At 40.3% G+C, this 22,178-nt stretch overlaps 1 protein-coding gene across 1 annotated transcript; it reads left to right on the top strand.

The window, feature by feature from the left end:
* The first annotated feature begins 1,168 nt into the window (after positions 1-1,168).
* On the top strand, positions 1,169-20,277 carry SPTY2D1 (SPT2 chromatin protein domain containing 1). Its single transcript, XM_027532178.1, has 6 exons — positions 1,169-1,383; positions 10,523-10,637; positions 11,708-13,231; positions 14,811-14,985; positions 16,148-16,225; positions 17,165-20,277. The coding sequence occupies exons 1-6, from the start codon at positions 1,324-1,326 to the stop codon at positions 17,256-17,258; spliced, it is 2,046 nt and encodes a 681-aa protein (XP_027387979.1). The 5' UTR covers positions 1,169-1,323; the 3' UTR covers positions 17,259-20,277.
* The last annotated feature ends 1,901 nt before the right edge of the window (positions 20,278-22,178 follow it).

The following is a 22,178-nucleotide window of genomic DNA, read 5'->3' as shown; positions in this document are numbered from 1 at the left end:
TTGCTGCCCACCGGCTTTCAATAGTTGCAGTGAGCAGGGGCTACTCTTCCTTGCAGGTGCGCAGGTTTCTCATTGCTTGTTGTGGAACACAGTTTATAGAGCACAGGCTCAGTTGCTCAGTGGCCTGTGGGATCTTCCTAGACCAGGGATCCAACCCCTGTCCCCTGCATTGGCAGTCAGATTTTTAACGAATATACCACCACCAGAGATAATTTACCCTATTGAGATAATTTACACACTGTAAAACTGACTTGTTTTAAGAGTACGATGATTAGTAAAAATATAGCCCAGCCATCAGTATAACCAGTCCTGGACCAATTTCATCACACTGGAAGATCCCTACTGCTTGGCTGCGGTGGATTCCCACCTATTCTTAGCCACAGCCAGTCTGCCTGATTAGTGTACTTTACACTAATTAGAAATGACCTTAGAGACCCCAAATAACCCTTAAGAGGAAGCCAGGACTGGACTCCCAACAAATGTGAAATTGGGCCATATATGTACATTTTGATCAGTGCACCAAATATATCCAGGCTGGGTCTGTGAGAAATTTCTCCATTCAGCCACTACACAAAGCACAGTTGGCTGCCCTACGTGGGGCTTATTATCGAAAATGAAGCAAAAGCAGTAAGCGGGCGCCTCTATACATCACACGCCTGTATCTGTGTAGGAGGTGACCACACACCCTATGCCGGGATGCGAAGAATCAAGCGTTCCCAGGACAGGGGACCAGTCGGTGTCGTTCGCATCTGCGCAGCCTGGCGAGTGCCTACAAACGCCTAACTGTAACCCCCTGCTCGAGACCTGTCGGTTCTGCTGTTGAGGTACCGCCGTCTCGGACCTGAGCGTCCAACCGTGACACTCAGATAGCCGGTAGTAACGCCTCACCCCGCCCTAGCTCTAGCGCACGAGAGTGCACACGGAGCTCGAAAACAGGCCTTGCGCCAGCGCCTCCAGGGAAGCGGCTCTTTCCGTTGGCCACGCCCCCCAGTTTACAGGTCGCGTCTCCTTGGTCCGGGAAGGGCTTAGTCCCGCCCCTTCGAGCGGACGCCAGCAGCCACGTACCACGTTTCTACGTGTCTCGAGCCTGAAAGCGGAAGTTACGCCAAAGACTCGCGAGGGAAGCGGCGGGCCTGAAAGGATACTGGCCTCTGGAGGAAAGTGGGCGGGCAGACGGCATTGGAAAGCGCCGGAAGTGGTCGTGCAGAGGAGGGGTGGGAGAGAGGCTGGCCAGACAGATCATTAGGCTGTTGCTGGTCGCCTCGGTAAGGCGCGCTTTCCCTCCTCTCCGAGAGGCTGGCCCAGTCCTCCTCCTCGACCAGAATGGACTTTAGGGAAATTCTCCTGATAGCTTCCAAAGCGCAGGGTGTCAACAACGTGCCGGTAAGTATCAGCCGGGGCGCGACTATAGGAGATCCTGGTCTTCAAGTTCCGAGTGTGTGGTCCTTGGAACTTCCAGGAATCAGCACACCGGCTCCAGGATAAGAAAGATCTGGACGCCGTATTTTTTCTTTTTTTACTTTTGGACATGTACTTCTGGGTACAGGGGGGTGAAGTTACTGGGGGCTTGAGATAAGCAAGCGAGTGCGTGCTGACGAGCGGATTTGGTTTGTTTCGGCTTAGTTACCCCTACAACTTGAACTTTGCGTTTAGGGTATTTTAGAGTTGCGTGAAAGCTGGAGAGTAGAGCCGTGCCTGGCACGTAGTGGAATCTAATGCTCGTAGTTTCTAGCTTCGGCATAAACTTCAACCCAGAGGTTGGGGAGTTCAGGAGTATTAGGGACTTGGCCTGATAGTTTTTGAGCTGATTTTCCGCTGATCTTTGAGTCAAACGTTGTGTAGTTTCCCGAACAAGTTTTTAAACTTGTGTTCCCCACCCACTCAGCCAACCAGGTGATTGAATTATCACCTCCCTAGGAAGGGAGTGTGAGTGGATTCCACGAAATTTTGGCCAACAGAATGAGAGAAATAGTTTCAGTTTCCGTTTACCTGTGGTCTTCCAGATTAGTTGTTGTTTGAAATCTAGGTCCCATTTACCCTGTGAGGTTCGCTAATTCGCTGAGCGGTGTAAGACTTCAGTATCTAAATGCGGTAGTGGTGGTGAGGGCCTGGTTTGCGAGGGTGTAGCTGTTTTGCATAAACTAATCATTTCAGGATCCTCAGATGGTACCACAGCCCCAGCTGTAAACCGATAAATTGCATTGTGATACCTGCGGTTTGAGCGACGAGGTGTGGAGCTCAAACGGCGCTCTTTTTAAGTCAGTTCAACTAGATCTTACTAAGCTCTCATCATGTGTTCTGCATTTCTTAGATTTTTGTATACTTGCAATATTTATTTTCCTCTCCTGTGCTCATTCTTTTACTCTTTTGAAGATATTGATGTAAAAATAACTGGTAAATAAAACCGATATTGATCAGTTTATTGTATGTATTCGCATCCCATCTCAAATACTCTGAATGATCTTGAAGTTATGAAACCTTGAAAGACAGAATTATTTTCAGCCTCTGTAAATTTCCTAGGCAAGTCAATATTGGATCTAGTAGCATTTATCTTTGCATAATTGGGTCCATATTTCTTTCTACATCCTCCTCAATTTCAGTGGAGGTCAAAGAAAGATAATACTTGCCCTGAAGCCCAGGACTGTGGAAGAATCAGAACCAAGTTAGTTGTTTCTTCTAAAAACCAAAGATCGCTGACAGAGAAGTACATATTTCTAGAGAGGGAGATTTCAAATTATGTCTGTATTTCAGAATATATACATTACTGATCTATGATTGGAATAACAAAGATTGGAAGCAGAAAGGAAAATGGGTGAATTGGTGAGGTCATTTAAAATTTAATAGATGAATATAGGCATATACTTCATGAAAGTATGTTTTTCCCTCCCACTCGCCCCAAAAGCTAGTGAGCCTGGAGGTTTCATTTAGTTATCAGCACTATAATCCTTATCTTTTTACTTCAGATAAAAGTAAAACACAAAAGAAATTATTGAGGAATAGAGCAAGATTGTGTTAAATTTCATCCATGATCTTAAGTCATCTGATTGTTTTAAGTTATATTGTTTATCAGCTCCAAGTGAAGCCTTTTAGCTCACGCTATGAGTTCTGAAATCTAACATACTGCACAGTGTGAGAGTACTACAAAGCAAGTATCCTTATAAACCAACATCCAAGTCAAACAGCATTACAATACACACACACCACACACACGCACACATACCCTGCTTCACAAATACTGAGTTATCCATCCTTCTCTAGGGCTTGGTTTGTATTTCTCTTTTAGCCATCTTTGTCCCCACCTTCCATTTGGATCGTATCATAGTTGACTTTGAATTTCAGTCATCAAGTTCCTTTTTCACACCTTTGTTACAGAAAGGAAATATACTGGCGTTGATTAGACTAAAATCCAAGGGAGGCTAAAATCTGAAACACCTGTACAGCCACTTTGAACTCTTTATTTAAAGAAATGTCTACTATATCTGACTTGAAAAGCAATGAACAGTTCCTATTTGGGACAGCTTTCGTTCATATTGTTTCTTTTTAAGAGAAATAGTTATCTGTAAAAGATTTTGGTTAAAACCAAAGGAGGATTGCATCATGCCTAGAAATACCAGGCGTGCTGTCTTTTCCCAGTGGAAAACTGAATACAAAAAAACCCCACAGCTGATCAAGGTGATGTAACCAGTCACTGTTATTAGCTTTGTTTATATATAAAGGAGAAAAGATATTTTGGGTAACTTTACCCTTAATATTTTTCTCACTGAGTTCCTCTAGCAAAAGCAGGTTTCAAGTAACTATAATTGATGTCTTGTGGTGCACAAAGCAAGATACATGGTTTTTCTCACAGTCAGACTGAAAACTGTCCCAGGAAAGATACTGTAACTGTGGTGTGACCCTCAAATCAGAAAGTAAAGAGGAAGCCTTCATATGGTATTAGAGATATAAGGATTTGGGGGTCTGTGGACCCTTGAAGTGAACAGTAAAATGAGTCAGTTTTCCATATACATATAGCCACTCTTTTTTAGATTCTTTTCCCATATAGGTCATTACAGAGTACTGAGTAGAGTTGCCTCTGCTATATATGCATGCTCAGTCACTCAGCCGTGCTGGACTTTTTTCGACCCCACGAGCCTTCCAGGCTCCTCTTTTCATGAGGTTCTCCAAAGATACTGGAGTGGGTTGCTATTCCCTTTTCCAGGGGATCTTCCTGACCTATAGATTGAACCTGGGTCTCCTGCATTGCAGGTGGATTCTATACTGTCTGAGCCACCAGGAAAGCCTGTGCAATACACTAGGTCTTTATTATCGATTTTATGTATAGTAGTGTATATATTTCAGCCCCAATCATCCAGTTTATCCCTCTTCCCCATTCCCTCTGGTAACCATCAGTTTGTTTTTTACATTTGTGACTATTTCTGTTTTGTAAATAAGTTCATTTGTACCATTTTTTTAGGTTCCACATTTATCATGTATTTGTCTTTCTCTGTCTTGACTTCACTCAGTATGATAATCTCTAGGTCCATCCATGTTACTGCAAATGGCATTATTTCATTCTTTTTATGGCTAAGTAATACTCCGTTGTATCCAATCCTCCTCTATCCACTTCTCTGTCGGTGGATACTTAGGTTGCTTCCATATATCTTGGCTGTTGTAAATAGTGCTGCAGTGAACATTGGGTGCATGTATCTTTTTTTTGCATGTTATCTTTTGAATAATGGTTTTCTCTGGATATATGCCCAGGAGTGGGATTGCTGGATCATATGGTAGGTAGTTCTATATTTAGTTTTTTTAAGGAACCTCCATACTGTTCTCCATAATGATTGTACCAATTTACTTTCTAATCAGCAGTGTAACAGGGTTCCCCTTTCTCCATACCCCCTCCAGTATTTATTGTTTATAGATTTTTTGATTATGGCCATTCTGACTGTATGAGGTGATATGTGATTGTAGTTTTGATTTGCATTTCTCTAATAATTAGTGCTGTTGAGTATCTTTTCATGTGCTTTTTGTCCATCTGTAATATTGCCCCACGGAGATTGTGTTCTCTTTCTCATCACTACCTAGGCAATCTCTTTATGAATAGTAAGGATAATAACAACAGCAATTAGCATTTATAATGCTTACTTTGTGCCAGGCACTGTTCTAAGCACTTTCTATATATTAATTAGTTTAATCATCATAGTAACCATATAAGGAAGGTTGTTTTACAGATAAGGAAACTGAGGTTCAGGGAGACGAAGAAACATTTCCAAAGTCACACAGCTAAAAAGTGGCAGGGCTAGTAATGGCCGAGCAGAGAATCTAGTCCAGGCAAAGTGGCTGCAGAGTTCTTTCTTAATCATGACCCTGTGTTGAAAGAGGAGAGTCTATTGGAAATGGGGTGATGAGGAAGGTTGTCATCTATAAAGCCTGAATCCATCTAGTTCCCTACCCCCAACTCCAACCCAATAGAGCCTTAGGCAGCAACCCCGTTGTTTTTTTGATGACACTTCTCACTGTACAGTAAAGTCTGATGGGAGAGAAATTTAAAGGCTAAACTAACAGCATTTGAAAACTGGTGAATAGAGATTTACAGGCTGTTTGGGAGAGTGCCAGCATGGTTAACGGAAATAGAGTCTGAGACTGGGGGAAGGTTCTGTGATGGACTTGTTTGGAGTAATGGCATTGGCTAGGAAGCAGGTGGAAGTTAAGGAGGGGCATGTAAGAATGAAGTTAGAGCTAGAGATGAAAGTGTTGGGATTAAGTTAGAAGTGAGGCACATTGTAATAGGAAAACTTTTGCCCCAGAGTCAGGAGATCTAGATTCTAATTCAGTCTTTGCTACAAATGGTATGAGTGATAGCCAGTAAATATACAGTTATCCTTTTTGGGCCATTTCTAACATGAGGTTGAACTAGAGACTCTGAGGTATCCATCTGAAACTATACTTTGTAATCAGGTATAGTTTTATAAACAGTAATAGTAAAATTTATATTTGACCTCTTAGCAGTCTTGAATAGCATGCTTTTTGGTGGTTTTATTTTCACTCTCTTAGCCACCCAGCTAAGCAAGCCTAATGCATATCAGTGGTTTTCCAGGCTGCATTCATTCCTTGACTACGATGTATTGAGAGGATTGTAGAAGTTGTATAGTCATTAAAGTTAAGGATATATCCTTTGAATATTTCTAACTCTGATTTCTAACCAATGATAAATCTCTATATAAAAGCATCAGAATATTTGTTTTTTACAGTTACAACAATATATTATCTCTCGAGTAAAGAAGAACTTTCAAGAAGGAATTGCTGTTGATTCCTATATATTAATAACATATTTGGTGAACATGTATTTCCACACTGAAAACTCCTGATTTTCTTAATCTGACTGTGACAGTATGGTTTCAGTGCAAGGAACACGTATGTTTAAAGTGACTTAATGTTTTCTAGGTCTCTTGGCTTCAGAATCACAAATCTTGGCAGAATCTCTGATACTGCATTTAGATGGCATAAGCTTCACTGTTGTGGATCATTCACTGGGGCCCAGCGGAATGACTGAGTTGGCCTGCAGTGTAATAAAATGGATACTCTTAGGATAAAAGAAACTCTTGTCCAGCTGCTTTTCATGAAGCTCAGACAATGAAACAGCCTGGTGCCTTGAATCAGATTCAGAATTGATGGGTACATCTTGATGTGTTGCCGCTAGAGCTAAATGTGACCATCTGATGTGGGAGAAAGTGCCAAATAGTTCTCCTGCCTTATTAAATGGCATACAGTGTAATCCCAGCCTGAAGCTTTCTTTTAAATACGTGGTTCTCTGCTGGGCGCCCCATGATGGGGAAGGAAACTGTCTAATAAAATGTTCTATTATAGGAAATCTTCTAATACCAGGGTCTGACTGCAACCCCTTTTTCAAAAGTCTAGCCAGCTCAGTGTTAAGAAGGTCTATAGTGATAGACCCAAGAGAAAGGAAAGCATTCGTTCACAGAAAACTTTGTATACATATGTTCACAGAGCCTTATTCATAATAGCCAAAAAGCAGAAACAATCTACATATCCATTAACTGATGATTAGATAAATGTGGTATAATCCATATAATGAAATATTCATCCAGAAAAGCAATGAAGTACTGACATATGTTACAGCATGAACTTTTAAAACATTAAGTGAAAGTGGTAAGATATTAATACAAAGGACCCCCGCAGCAGTTAGGGGTCTCCAGAAAGACAGAACCAGTAGGATCTGTTTTAGGAAATTGGCTCACATAATTGTGGGGACTGGCAAGTCTGAAATTTGTAGGACAGGCTGGAAACTCAGGCTGGAGTTAATACTGTAGTCTGTCAGGAATGGGATGTGAATAAGGTTTGCCATCTATAAAACCTGAATCCGCCTCTCTACTCCAGCCTACTAAAGCCTTGGGCAGGAACTTATATTTTGTGATGACACTTCTCAGTGTCCAGTAAAGTCTGATGGGATAGAGTTTCTCATAGAAATTCTGGAGCAGATGGAGAAAAAGTTTTTTGAACTGGAAAATCTTAGATACTTTGAATTATCACTTATCTATATAGTATCTGTGGCTTCTAGAGTTTATTTTATGATGCATTATCAATCACTATGTGTATATACTGGGTGCATGATTTCATTTATATGAAGTGTCTAGAATTGGCAAATCCACAGAAGCAGAAAGAACATTAGTGGCTGCCAAGGCCATAGTGAGGGGAGTGGGGAATGGCTGCTGAAGGGTAAGGGATTTCTTTTTGGGAAGGTGAAAATGCTCTGGAAATAGATAGTGGTGATGGTTGTACAACTCTGGGAATATACTAGTACACACTAAATGGGTGGATTTTATGGTTTGTGAATTGTATCCCATTAAAAATGTTTTAAAAAGATCACTGTCTCTGGAGGCCTAGCCCCCCTTTTTTTTCCTGCCCCAAATTTCTACATTTTGATCTAAATTTTGCCTAAGAGAATATTTTAATATTCTCCTGGTATCTGCCTTTGAGTGCATCAAGCTACAGAGGATGTAAGAAGCTATTAATTATGACTCAGCTCAAGTCAGTAAATAAGATCAAGCCTCATCAAGCAGGACCTTGTCCTACGTAAATTGTTTCCCAGCAGACCCACGAAATAAGACACTTTATAGATTTATTGAATTCCTTCTCCATCATAGGGACAGGACAAGGACAGCAAAATTGTTGAGTTAAATGTGAGGCCAGCTTAGTAAGTATCCTTAAGGATTGGAGGTCTTTTTTTAAACAAAGCTGAATTTGAAATTGGCATGTGAATTGATGAAAATAGGTGTATACTTGGAAAGAAGCTCAGTGTAGCTTTGTTCTCCGCTGAGTGACTCCGAGTTCCTGACCCCCCCTCGCTGCTCTCTTGTGCTCCACCTTTCCTGTGTTCATGCTCCTCCGCTGGTGTTTCCCAGAGTGCAGTACACATGGCTCTTGCGTCACCATGGTTTTAGGGGACTCATACATACTTTTTATTCTCATAGATGCATATTTTTAAAATGATATTTTGATAGAATTTGGGAAGATATAACTAGCCTTTCAAGCCTGTCGTTTCATGAGTATTATTGCTTGAGGTAAAGGTGCAATAATAAGTCTTGGTGTTCAGTCTACATATTTTCTTAAAATTAGTAAATAATAATACAGTTGGCATACTAAAAGGGCAAAAATCATGACAGTGATATGGGAGTGACTGAAGCTTACTAAACACGGTATTATACTATATCCCATTGACACTATTTTTCTCTTTTGGTGTCTGTATTTAGTCAAGAATACTTAACCCACTACCTACCTATTTAAGTGCCAGGTTAGGAAGAAAGATACAGACCTTGAAATCAAATTAGAAAGTACTCACTTGCTCACTTGAAATACCTAGGTAACAAACTAATCCTATTTTAAATAATTAACATTAAGATTGGTATTTTGGGGCAGGGGGAGCCCTGTATTAAGCTTCGATTTGGCAGGTGAATCTGGGCTATATAGTTGGCAGGGAGAGAAATACTTGGAGCTTTGGCAGCACAAATGCACCCTTCTTCTCATATATCTACCTGATGTGAGTGTGCGCCTCTGCTTATGAGTTTATGTGTCTTATGCAACTTGAATCATCTTCACAGTAGCCCTTCTGTTAAGAAAATGTGTGTTCCCTATGAATAAGACCTATGTTTGAGGTTCTTGTAACCACGGCAGATTTTATGTCTATATAATTAGGTAAGCAGTATTCTCTTTCTCCTATCTTCCTTTCCCTCTCCTTTTCTCCCTTAAACATTGGGCCAATCCACTATGGAAAGGGCCTGCAACTAAATTTACAAAGAGAGGGACTTGCTAAAGAATTTCACTGTGGCAGCCAAGGTGACTGAGAAAGGAATCTGGATGCTCTCTTGGGATTTCTCTGTGTGAGGGACGTGTCAGGTCTCAAGCATTGCCATCACTCAGGATTTTCAGGTCAGATTAGGGCCTGCTTTCTTGGCCAGCTGCTTCATGGGTAGACTAACTTAGCTGGAACTTCCAGCCTGTTTCAAGATGCCTTCTGTTTGGCAGCTGTATAGTAAGCAGGAGTCCTTTGGCTTTCCTCCAGAATTTCATACACATTTTGGGAGTCACTTTTTTGGTTCCTTAGTAGCTCAATTTGTTCTCATAGGTTAACGTTTCTTTTTAAACTAGCACAGCAACAAGGTTGAGTGGATAAGAACGTCATCTGCCCAAGATGAAAGAAGGGCATTAAAAAATTCTTATTTCCTAGCCCGTAAGTTTAATGTGAGATGGTCCTAGAGAGTAATCATCCTGGTCTGAGTTATTAGCTCTGTTTAATTATACTTCTCTAATGATTATTCTAGTTTTAGTCATTTCCCAGTGCAATTGCATAAAAATCAAAGACCAGAGAAATACCATCTGTTTCAGGATGATGTTAGTACCTTGGGTGATCTGGAAACTTGTCTGAAATGATTTGTGTGGAGAATTAATATTTAATGAATATAGAGCTACACTTAAAGGTTACAGAGACTGGGACCCTTCTTGCTGCTTCGATTTCTTTGAAATGCCTTTTAGCTATGGTTTGCCACCTCCTTTGCCTGAGATCACAGTAGGATCTCGGTATTTAATGTTGTAGGCAAGATAACCAGTGTAGCAGCTGAAAACCACCTGGAGTGGGTATGCAGGAGGATAACAGTTGTGATAGTTTTTTCTACTATGGACTTGGAAACTTCTGAAGAAGGATACTCTTTTAAATCAGAATTCTAGAACAGTCTTTTTTAGTGGTGATTTTTTTCAATTCCCCCAGTCCAGGTACCTTTTTGGGAAAATAGCTTGAAAATGGTGTTTCTGTGAGTTGTTCATTTATGTATTGTTGAAGATGTTTAAAGAAACTCTACACCTGGAAACAGGCATATGTAATCATTTTTAGCCTGAAATTTTATAGCTGAGCTTTCATGAGGGTTATGTGGTCTCTTAATTATTCAGAATAGGTTTTTTTAGTCAACATTTAGACCTTTCTATTGTTTCAAAGTTAATTTTATGTAACTCTTACTCGTTTTATTTTTAGAAAAGATACAGTTTGGCAGTGGGACCTCCCAAAAAAGACCCAAAAGTTAAGGGTGTCCAGTCAGCAGCTGTCCAGGCTTTTCTCAGAAGGAAAGAAGAGGAGCTCAGACGAAAAGGTATGGATCTATAGCCTTATTCTCAGTTCTAAAGTCTTCTGTCTTCACAGCTGGCTTGTAACTAACCAAGGGATGCTTGTAATATCCTAAGCGGCTATTGGATTTGTTGTGTATGTGTCTGAGTCAGCTGTATTTGTAGCATTATATATGTTCTTATGTTGGTCATTTGTATAGATGTTTTCTTTTATTTCCTCTTCAAAATTAAAAGCTTTTTGGGAATAGTGACCATATCTTCTAGTTGATCATATTAGCAACTCCAGTAAGAATTCCATTCTTTTCCCTTGGTTCTTTTTTTTTCTTTGTACTTTTAATTGATGTGTAGTTGATTTACAATGTTGTAACACTCTCTGCTATGCAGCAAAGTGGCTCAGTTATACACATATAGACATTTAAAAAATACTCTTTTCCACTGTTGTTGTTTGTTTGTTTATTTTTGTAGGCTTTTTCCTTTCCTTTTTTTGCCTGTACTGTACAGCCTGTGTAATCTTAGTTTCCCAACCAGGAATTAAATCTGGGACCACAGCAGTGAAAAGTGCTGAGTCCTAACCACCAGACCACAGGAAACTCCCTCTTAACCTTAGTTTTGAATCTGTTTCTACCTACTTTGTATTTTAATTTTTTAAAATATACAGAGTACTATCTAAAAGGTTAAAAATAGGGATAGTTTTTGAAAACCAGTAAACTCAAGCAGTAGTTGTACTTTATGCAAATGACAAGGAAACTGATTAAGTTTGAGTATCCATTGATTCATAATTAATGACTATTAAGTGGGTACTAATATTCTCTTAACTTGGTATATTTATTTAGTATGAACTATTTTCTGTATTTAAGCTAAAAGCCAAGACTCTCCCTTGCTTAGTCATATAGAAAAACCCACATGTGATCCACTCATTGTGTAAAGATGACTCATTGATAATTGTTTGAATGACTTCCTCATTTGATTCTTAGAAGTTTTCAAATTTCTTCAAACCGTAGCTTGAATGTTGCTTGGTTTCGGCCACCTACTGATTTCAGATAAATGTACAGTTTTATCAAGACCTTGAAATAATGTGTTGTTTTGTCTTTTTCAGCCTTAGAAGAGAAGAGGAGAAAGGAAGAACTAGTGAAAAAGCGAATTGAGCTAAAACATGACAAGAAAGCAAGAGCTATGGCCAAGAGGACAAAGGATAATTTCCACGGTTACAATGGGATTCCTGTTGAGGAAAAGTCAAGGAAGAGGCAGGCAATGCAAAGTCACACTAGCCAGGGAACAGACCAAGAGTACGAGATGGAAGAAGAGGATGAATTCTTAGAATACAATCAAGCAGAGTCAGAGCAGGAGTACGAGGAAGAACAAGAACCTCCCAAAGTTGAAAGCAAACCAAAGGTCCCCCTTAAAAGTGCCCCACCAGTCATGAACTTCAATGATCTGCTCAGGCTGGCTGAGAAAAAGCAGTATGAGCCAGTGGAGATAAAGGTAGTGAAGAAGACAGAAGAGCGGCCCATGACTGCAGAAGAACTTAGGGAGCGAGAATTCCTTGAACGAAAGCGGAGGAAAAGGACACCTGAGACAGATGCAAGACTACCGCCAACCAGAAGAGTACCCTCTCAGAAAGAGGGTGTGGGCACAAAGCTTAGCAGAGGCTCTGGAGACACGCATCCTCCTTGCAAGGGTACTGTCCTTCCTCATCCTGAGAAGAAACCCAGACCCAGCCCAGCTGATGAGAAACGCCTGCATTTGTCTTCGTCCAAATCCGTGCCAGGGGAGAGGACCAAAGTAGCCCCTGGCAGTTGCTCCCAATCCTCGCTTCATGAGGGCCGTGATAGACCTGTTTTCAATGGGGCTGGAAAGCCCCACCCCAGCACCTATTCACCAAGTGTCCCAAAGACTTCTGCTAAAGGGCCTCAGAAATCTGCTACCGAGCACAAAGCCAAAAAATCTCCTCCCCATCCTAGCCATTCCAGGCCTGGACCCATGGCCACTCCACACAATAAGGCCAAGAGTCCAGGTGTCAGGCCGCCAGGCAGCAGCTCCAGCTCAGCCCCTGGGCGGCCTAGTACAGGGACTGCCCGGCCCACGGTTAGTTCTGGCCCCATGCCCAAGCGCCAGAATGGCAGCTCCAACTCAGGACCCGAGCGATCAGTCAGTGGGAACAGGAAGCTAACCAGTGACTTCAGTCCCCCAGGACGGACAGTCAGTGGTACAAGTGGCCTTGGTCGACCTGCCAGCAGCTCAGGTGGCCCTGGGCGACCTGTCAGTGGCTCCAGTGGTTCTGGGCGACCCGTGGGCAGCTCTGGGGGCCCTGGGCGGCCTGTAAGCAGTCTTCATGACCATCGACGACCAATGAGTGGCTCAGGCCCCCCTGGGCGGTCAATCAGTGGCCCTGGCCGGTCAGTCAGTGGCCCAGCTCCAGCTGGACGACCTGTCAGCAGTTCAGGCCCTGGTAGACCAGTGAGCAGCTTGGGACCCGGGCGAACAGTTAATACCTCAGGTCCCCCTCTGAAGCCCAAATGCACTGTTGTCTCAGAAACAATTTCTTCCAAGAATATAATCAGCCGACCCAGCAATGGACAGATGAATGGAATGAAGCCATCCTTATCTGGCTACAGATCTGGTAAGATTTCCCCTTATCCTTAAAGTATTTATTTGTCACTAGGAAATTGGAAAGAATGCTTTGTTTTACAGAACCAAAGATGCTGTGAATTCTGTGTGCTTTTAAATGTATTCTTGTGTTGATAGAATCCTGATGTTTTGTCTGTCCTGTGCCAGAGAGTTCTTTTAGTAACTATGGCTTGGAAAAGTCTTTAGAAAGAGACTTATCTGGGGCCCTGTTTGTTCACCTCTGTAATGTTTCCAAGTGCAATAAGCTTAGCTATGGAATTTGTATGATAGGATAAGTGTATATTGTATATGCCTTTTGTGGTTTGATAGGATAAGTATGTATTGTATATGCCTTTTGTGGTTCAATGAATGAATTCATCTTTACCTCTTCATGAAGACTAAGTGCCTGTCTTCAGGGACTGGAGTGTATTTGTAAGCTTGAAGCCTTTTGGTGCATAACTGATCCCATCAAATATTGTTGAGCACCCATGATATGCCAGGAATGATTTCAGACTGTCCTTGTGTTTCTGTTCCTCAGAGTGGCCCTAAGCTACCAGTCCTTTAGGAATCTATTGTCCCAAGGTATGGGATCATTGTTGGCACCTATTAACTGCTAGATCATCGTATCTACACGGTAGTAAGGATTTGTTGAAGCACTTGTTAGACACCATGGAGAATATAAAAAGAAACAAAAGATGATATTCCATGTGTTAAACTTGCTACTTTCGTCAAAACATTGGTTCTCAACCAAGGACAGTTTCATCCCTGGTGAACATTTGGCAACATGTGGAGACGTTTTTGATTGACACAAGTGGGGTGGGCTGCTACTGCCACCTAGTAGATGGAGGCCACGGACGCCATTACCCTTCACTGTACGGGACAGCTCCTCACAGCCAACAGCTGACCTAAAATGTCAAAGTGCTGAAGTTAAGGAATTCTGAGCTAAGGAGACAAGCCATGCATATTAAAAACAACTGTAGAACAACAAAGGGAGTGTCTATAATCAAGGACTAGAAAGCAGTTGTTCCCAGATACTAGTCTGTTGATCAGTGCCTGTCTTTTGCAAAATTTTAAATCAGTCTTTTGGCAAAATGACAAAAATAAGGTTGGTGTGGTAAGTTTTTCCTTTTAGTCAGAGTTGCTCAGTTCGAACAATGATCCATTTCTGAGACTCTTTCATACTCCACTGGACTTTTAAAAACTGTAGTGGAATTATAATAAATAGTAGACTGTTATCTTTGGTGTCTCTTTTTGGCAAGATTAAAATTTGTGTTCCTTCAGTGATTTGTAACTTTTTTATTTTCTCTTTAAGAAATTTTACTAGTCTTTTAAATCCAAAAGAATAGAAACTACTAAGCTAGAAAAATGTAACAGTTCTGGTAAGCCTTGGGACAGAGAAATTCTATTCCTTGTTAAGTACCATGAAGCAACAGAGAGGATTGTAGTAGTGAGTTCACACTAGGGGCCAGCCTGCTGGCTCTGGTTTTTGAGGCTGCCATGTTAATGAGGTCTTAGTATCTCAGCTTGCATAGGACTTTGTTGGGACTATTACATTTTACTGCTCTTATAAATAATGGCCTTTCTATTCTTAGGTCCTCAAAGGCTTCCCTTTCCTAGTGGTTACAAAAGGCAGCGAGAATATGAAGAGGAGGAAGATGATGAAGAAGAATATGACTCTGAAATGGAAGACTTTATTGAAGATGAAGGAGAACCTCAGGAAGAAATATCCAAGCACATTAGAGAAATCTTTGGCTATGACCGAAAAAAGTAAGGATAAAGAAGATTTATTTATATATATATATATATATATATTTATATATGTGTGTATATATATATATACACTTTTATTTTGAATAATCCATTCTATGGGGAAAAAATAAACATTAATAGTAGAGGCATTGAATACAATTCTTAATTAGGAATCCTTCAATGATTGTTTAGATTTACTTTTTTGGCACTTAGTATTTAAGAATGAATGCAGAATTATGTAGTTACTTGTATAAGGGCCAATAAGTATCCCTATTTAACTGTTGTCCTTATAAGATGTATATTTGATAAGAGTGAAGCAGCTTGGTATAGTAGATATGGCGTGGCTTTGAAATAAAAAAACCATCCACAGAGCTATGTTGAAAGTCTGATCTGACACCTGCTTTTCTTTGGTGTAAAAGCTACGCAGAAGTGTGGTTCCTGAACAGCACCATGGAACCAACAGCATTGACATCACTTGGGAACCTGTTAGAAATGCAGGCTTGCAGGCCCCAGCTTAGATCTAAATCCAGACTAGCTTTATAAGGTTCCCCAGTGGTTCACAGCAACCTTAAAGATTGAGAAGCACTGATGGAGAGGAAAAATTGGGGTTTAGATTAAAGTTCCACAGCTTACTAGCTGGATAAACTTGAGTCAGTTATTTTTCAAATGACACTTGGGAAGATTAAATGAGGTAACATACAGTTGACCCACAACAGTGTGAGGGTTGGGGAAAATCCACGTGTAACTTAAGAGTCAGCCCTCTGTATGTATGATTCCTCTGTGTACAAATTCCTCCCTCTCTGCGGTTCCATGTGTACAGATGCAACCAATTCTTGTGCCCTACTGCAGCATGAAAAAGAAATCTTTGAGTAAGAGGACCCATGTAGTTCACACCTGTGGTGTTCGAGGGCCAGCTGTACGTGTAAATTAGTCAGCACTTGTTTTCTCCTTTGATGTCACAGATATGAGAAATTAGAAGGGCTCGTATAATTTATCTTTACTTCAGAAACTCCCCTTTACCCAACCTCTGCCCATCCTACTCCCTGCAAACAAGGAGGAATAATCCTAAATATATGTTTGATTTAGTTATAAAGATGTTGGTTTTAAAAACAAGATGTAGTTCTTTTGGAAAGTTGGGTTTTTTATTTTTTCCTAACAACTTTGATTTTTTTCTTACCAGATACAAAGATGAAAGCGATTATGCCTTACGTTACATGGAGAGTAGTTGGAAGGAGCAGCAGAAAGAAGAAGCAAAGAGGTAAGTAAGCACAAGCTACACGTGTGGAAATTCCTAAAAAATTCCTGTTCCCTGCTTCAGATGCATCCTTGGGAGCTGGGGCTTTCGGCCACTCAGTTTAAATTCCAATCCTGCTTGCTTGCTGTGGGCTTCAGACAAAGTAGCCTTTTAAATCTGCTTTCCCATTTGTAAGCTGGGAATGTACTGTTTTTCCTCACTGAGGTTTTGTGAGGATTCAGATCATGTGTGCATGTTGCGCGGTGCACCGCCTCACCCGTAGGCACACAGTAAATGCTAGAGCTCCCCACATCCCGCTGTTGCATGTTGTTCTTTTTCTTTTCCCATCCTTAACTCCCTGTCCACATGAGATACATCGCAGTCTTGCTGACCTTTACTGCCACTGACCTCAAGGACCCGATGAGGGATATTATATTCCTGATGTTGGATTCCTGTTTGACTATCAAACAAATAATCATTTCTTATGTAGGGGTAACAAGTGATTACTTCATTTATAGTGTTAACTTGATGAAATAATTCACCTCATTCTCAACCCAAATATTAAACCTCTCTCTCCCTCTTGTCCTCTGTCCTCTAACTAGATAAAATAGCAAACTAGAGTGTTGGGAAGAGACAAGAATAGAATCTTATTTATTGCATAAATGTTTCTTGTTCTTTATTTTTTAAAGCTGATGAGATAATTTATATTTATTAGTGTAATGGGAATATTCAGGTGTTTTCTGTTGAGTTGTATGTAAGATCTTTCTTCCACTATAACTTGAGGCAGTGGTTCCTGGTAAAAAAATATTCCTGCTTAGTCTTGTTTTCACTGGTAAAGTCTTGAGGCCTTTTTAGTGCATCAGTACATTCCATGTAAGCTCCCAGTTGAAATTTCAGTCTTGCCTTTTAAAGAACATGGTAATTTCATGTATATTGACAAATACCTGCATTTTTTCCTGACAGCTTAAGATTAGGTATGCAAGAAGATTTAGAGGAAATGAGACGTGAAGAAGAAGAAATGAGACGTCGAAAGGCCAAAAAGCTGAAGAAGCGTTAGCTGCTGCTTGTATTTTTGTGAACTTCTGAAGACTGCTGCAAGGAAGTCCTGCCTTCAGACTGAAGAAGCCCCTTACCATTTTAGAATTCTAGTTGGGTACTCAAGGAGAAGGAATGCATACTGTCATCTATCTGCAGGCTGTCGTTAGAGCATAAAGTATTTTCACATACTTTGCAGGGTGAAATCATAATGCAGATGACATAATACCCAGTGAGTGCTCTTACGAAGTTAACTATTCACAGGAGCCAGCCTTGATCCTCATGAGCTATGCACTCTCATGTGGGGCCGCTCACAATTCAGCCAATCTTGTATTATTCCTTTGCTACTCTCAAAAGGAAAAGAAAGGATTGTTCCTTTACTTCCATAATTCTGCTGATGTGTGAGTATGGCGCTGCCTGGCTCCCAATCAGATTTGTCTTTTGATGAGGAACCTGGCCCTTCCAGGAATGCTGCCAGCAATAAAGTGACCAGTCCTAATCTCTATGTTTGGATTGAGAACTTGAAAATGTAGAGTAGGTGTTATAATTATATGGATGTCATTTCTGTGACTTTGAAAGTAAAAAGTAGAATAAATTGTATTCTGCATTATTCATGAATTGGATGCTGAGCATTCTTATTCACTAATTTAGGTGATTAGGCAATTAACAGAATTTTCCAAGTTAAAATACAAGTTATGCCATTTTTGTTTAAGAGTATTCTCTTCCAGATTTTACTTTCAGATTTACTGTTTTGTTGGTGTAAAATAGACAAGGTCACTGTGCTGTTTGATTTTTATCTAAAAATTTCATTTTTATATTGAAGAAAAAATACTTATTTTATTCAAACATTAGATTTGGAAGAGTAATAGTTTCAAACTTAAGGAAGTGACATGTGAGGCTCCCCTCCGCCTCATTCCACTCCCCATTGTAAGGATATTTTGGAATTCAAGGTGCCCTTTACCTTTTTGTGTTAATGACTCTATTTTTATCTTAAATTCTTTAGCGATTAATGGTAAAAAACCAAAAACTAAATTCATGTGTATCAAGGCCACCACTTTCTCTTTTTGCCCATGTTGCACTTTTATTTCAAACTATGCACTGTGAAGAGATTTTATCCCAGGTAGAAGAGGATGTTCCCTGTTCCTGTGCTTACTAGGCTGTGGAACATCTTCATTCTTACCTTTCTTCAAGTCGTATCTGTAGACTTGTTATATCTCTTAAGCCTCAAGTCCAAGCAATTCCAATCAGGCTGACCTAGGTTCTGGCTGGAGAGAAGCCAAGTCTCAAGGAAGGTCAGCAATAGAAAATGAGGTGTGATGATGCCAGAGAGCATGTGTCCCTGACTCTGAGTGGAGGACTGGGGACAATGGGACATAAGCTTGTAGAAAATTCTATAATAAACCTTGTGGCTGTCCTAAGCCATCCGTCAGTGGGGATCAGGAAGTAGGAGAGGTTATCCTACAAGAAGATTTACTCTTCAAAAGATCTGAAAGTTTTTTTTTTATCTATAGAGCTTGCTTTTTCTCTACGATGGGGTGTTATAGATAACCACTATTAATGATCACATATAACTGTTGAAACACTGGTGGCAGAAAAGCCTGTAGACTGCCTCTCACCTATCTCCAATACCTTTAATGATTCAAGAGTAGTGTGATATTCCATGTAATAAAACAGGTTTGGAACATTATTTCCTTTGCTGTCCCTTATGTGATTTTTTTTTTCTGCTTCACAAGTTTGCTTGAATATAATATACATTTTAATATTCAGACTCTGAAATATGTAATTACAATCAAGTGCTTGTCATAGCTGAAAGATTTCTGGTGGCTTAAAGCTTACTAGCACTTTACTCAATGATATTGTACAGTAACTTGTACAGAAAGGCACCATTATGCTAGCTAAAATTTACAGAACTTGGTAGAAAAGGTCCTTATGTGTAATCACTCGGGTTGCATTCTGCTATGATACAGATGTTGATTTCAGTTTTCCTCAGCATCAACATTATAAAAGCACTTCTGTATGTAGCTCATGAAAAGAAAAAAAAAAGGTTCTGAATCTTTTAATCTTGGCCTTGTTTCCAAATCCTGTCTTCCACTTTGTTCTGTAACTCCTGACCACTCTTAAACAGCTCACAAATCTTTAAAGAAACTGGAATAGGCTGTTATTTTATCAAGGTTTACAAATTAAGTGCTTGATTTTTAATGTGTCTATCCTCTTTTGATTTTCAGATTTTATTAATATTTGAAGATGTGCCTTTTATTGGGTAATGTTAAGTCATGAATGTAGTAATGTTATTTCACTATTGTAATAATATTACATGATCATGGATGCAGCATTCTCAAACACGATGTGAAGGGAAAGTAGTTTTCATAAAACTCAGTAGAGCTCTGATTGCACAGTCCCACTTGCTTTAGACGTTGCTGTTAAAGCAGGGGGCACTTTTTCTTTAAAAGCTACTTTCAGAACTTGTCTTTGTATTTTCTCTAAACTACAAATGCAATTATGTCCATTTGGAGGCCAGGGTACCACATGTCACAGGCAGCCTTACATGTGTGCCGTGAGAAGGTTCAAAGACTGTTATCAAGAAAGTCTATGGGAACTCGAAATTTCATTTTTTAATGTAATCCCTAAGATCTTCTCCAAGAAATAAATTACTGTTTTGTATTTTATAATTTAAAAGCAGCTATTAGTACACTTCTGAGATATAACAGGAGACCAAAACATGTTTGGAAAGAGAATAAATATATAGAGACTGGTTATTTTATTTTCAATGTGCTGAATATATTAGACTATTTATTTTGTGAGTGGATGTGATGAAATATTCAGGTGTTAGTGTATGATTAAGAGTGGGATATAGACTTCTTTGAAGTTATTAAATCCATGTCTTTTACATAATGGACAAATCAAGTTTAAAGAAACATTTACATAACATAGCTTGTTTTCTGGTGCTGTTGACCTGCAAGAGAATCTACTTTTGCATATACAGATAAAAGTTTTGCAATTATGTATAAAAGAAATTGTAGGCATTAAAAATATTTTATTGATATTTTCACTGGTTTGCATTTATTTAACAAAACTCATATTCCTTATTTCATCACCCTGAATATTATTCCAGCTAGAAACCCCAGCAGACTCATCAGACTTAGAGATGGGTTTACCTCCTTACACACACACTCACACCTCTGTTCTTTCTCCCTTACACATTCTTGTCTGCTCAGCCCCTGCCACTGACACCTCTTCCCTCTCGCCCCACCAGCTTAGAGAACTATTCTGGTATTAGACCTACAAGTTAGGAGAACAGTTTGGAGATATAGTCAGGGAACAAGGGAAGAAGAACTGGGTATATAGCACCTCTTTTCAAGAAACTGAGCAGTTCCAATCCCCTATAATAAAAAGAGCCTGAGATAGCTGGGAAGATGAGTCCTTAGGAATATATGAGGCAAGTGGGTGCAGCCGTGAAGCCAGAGAATGTATGCACTCAGTGTAATGTGTTGACTCTAGGTCATACAAGTATAAAAGATACTAGTATCCTATTTCTGCATAGAAATTTTGAATTCACTTGTTCTATTAAAAAGGGTAAGCCATTCAGTGCATAGAGGCACTTAAAAATACTTTAGCAAACATATACTATGCTACTGCTAAGTCGCTTCAGTCGTGTCTGACTCTTTGTGACCCCATAGATGGCAGCTCACCAGGCTCCTCTGTTCCTGGGATTCTCCAGGCAAGAATACTGGAGTGGGTTGCCATTTCCTTCTCCAATGCATGAAAGTGAAAGTGAAGTCGCTCAGTCGTGCCTAACTGTTCGAGACCCCATGGACTGCAGCTTACTGGGTTCCTCTGTCCGTGGGATTCTCCAGGCAAGAATACTGGAGTGGGGTGCCATTGCCTTCTCTGATACTACAGTCGTTAACAAAATGCTGTCTATATAACCAAAAGATGTGCTTTGTTGGAAAGGGTGCACTTCTGAACAATGAAACCATTAAGTCATCCCCAAGCAACCATAGAATGGGAGCAGTTCCATGTAATTTAAAAATATTTGCTCCTTTTAGATTTTCTTTTTTAGGGTCAGAAAGCTCAAACCAGTTTTAGAGGGCTTATTAGGCATATCCTAGGGCTCAGATACCCAGATTAATAGCATGAGTCTTATACACAAGAATGGGAACCTTTTCTGGGTCTCATGAACTCAAAACTGCATCCTGTTGAGGGCTGGGCAGTTAGCTTTTGTTTCTACTGGTGCTGCCAGGCTCAGCAGTGGTCACTGCTAAAAGAAAAGGCAACCGCTGGGCTATTAGGTGAGGAAGACATTTGAACCAAGGTGGTCAAGATCTTGGAAAACGCAGTCTCTCTTGCTCAGCTCTTTTCCTTGGCATATAAGAGCATGCCAAGGAGAGGGCCTGGATCTTAATCTCTGCTACACAGAACTGTGTGGGTTGGTAATGTACTCACTCCCAACTTCATTTTTGCCACTTTGTAAAAAGTGGCTAAGAGGGTTACTACAAGGATTAAAATGCCAAATAGTATCTAGCACCCAGTGTTAAAATCCCCTTTCCCCATATGGTGTAAGCTTTGGGTTCTTAATGACAGCTGTGAAAAGGCCACAGAGAAATAGCCCCACCCAGAGGACAGGCTTAAAGTTGCTTCAGTCTCTTAACTTTTTTCCACCCCTGCCTGGATCCTGGTCCTTGGACCCAGGAGAAAGGTATTATGTGGGAAACAGGTCTAAAGAGCCCTATGGAATTTCCTCAAGGGTACTGAATAGGGGGCAAATTGAACTAAGGATCTTAGTCTTAATGCCAGTCTTATGGATTATTAAATAGGGGACCCAATCCCTCCCATTCCCCCAACTACCTCCCCGCTCTCCATCTCCCTGTTTTGGGCTAACAGAATACCATGTCTTCATTCATCTTTAAAAGTGTGGTAACTTGTTACATAAAATGTGACAAAA

Source organism: Bos indicus x Bos taurus, chromosome 29, assembly GCF_003369695.1.
Source record: "Bos indicus x Bos taurus breed Angus x Brahman F1 hybrid chromosome 29, Bos_hybrid_MaternalHap_v2.0, whole genome shotgun sequence".
NCBI lineage: Eukaryota > Metazoa > Chordata > Mammalia > Artiodactyla > Bovidae > Bos > Bos indicus x Bos taurus.
The sequence above is the reverse complement of the archived record's forward strand: the minus strand, read 5'-3'. Positions and strand labels throughout refer to the sequence as shown.

Coding starts and splice junctions, on each gene's coding strand:
- SPTY2D1 (XM_027532178.1), top strand. CDS start 1,324: ATGGACTTTAGGGAAATTCTCCTGATAGCTTCCAAAGCGCAGGGTGTC. Junction 1,384..10,522: donor AGGGTGTCAACAACGTGCCG/GTAAGTATCAGC, acceptor TTTTATTTTTAG/AAAAGATACAGTTTGGCAGT. Junction 14,986..16,147: donor TTTGGCTATGACCGAAAAAA/GTAAGGATAAAG, acceptor TTTTCTTACCAG/ATACAAAGATGAAAGCGATT.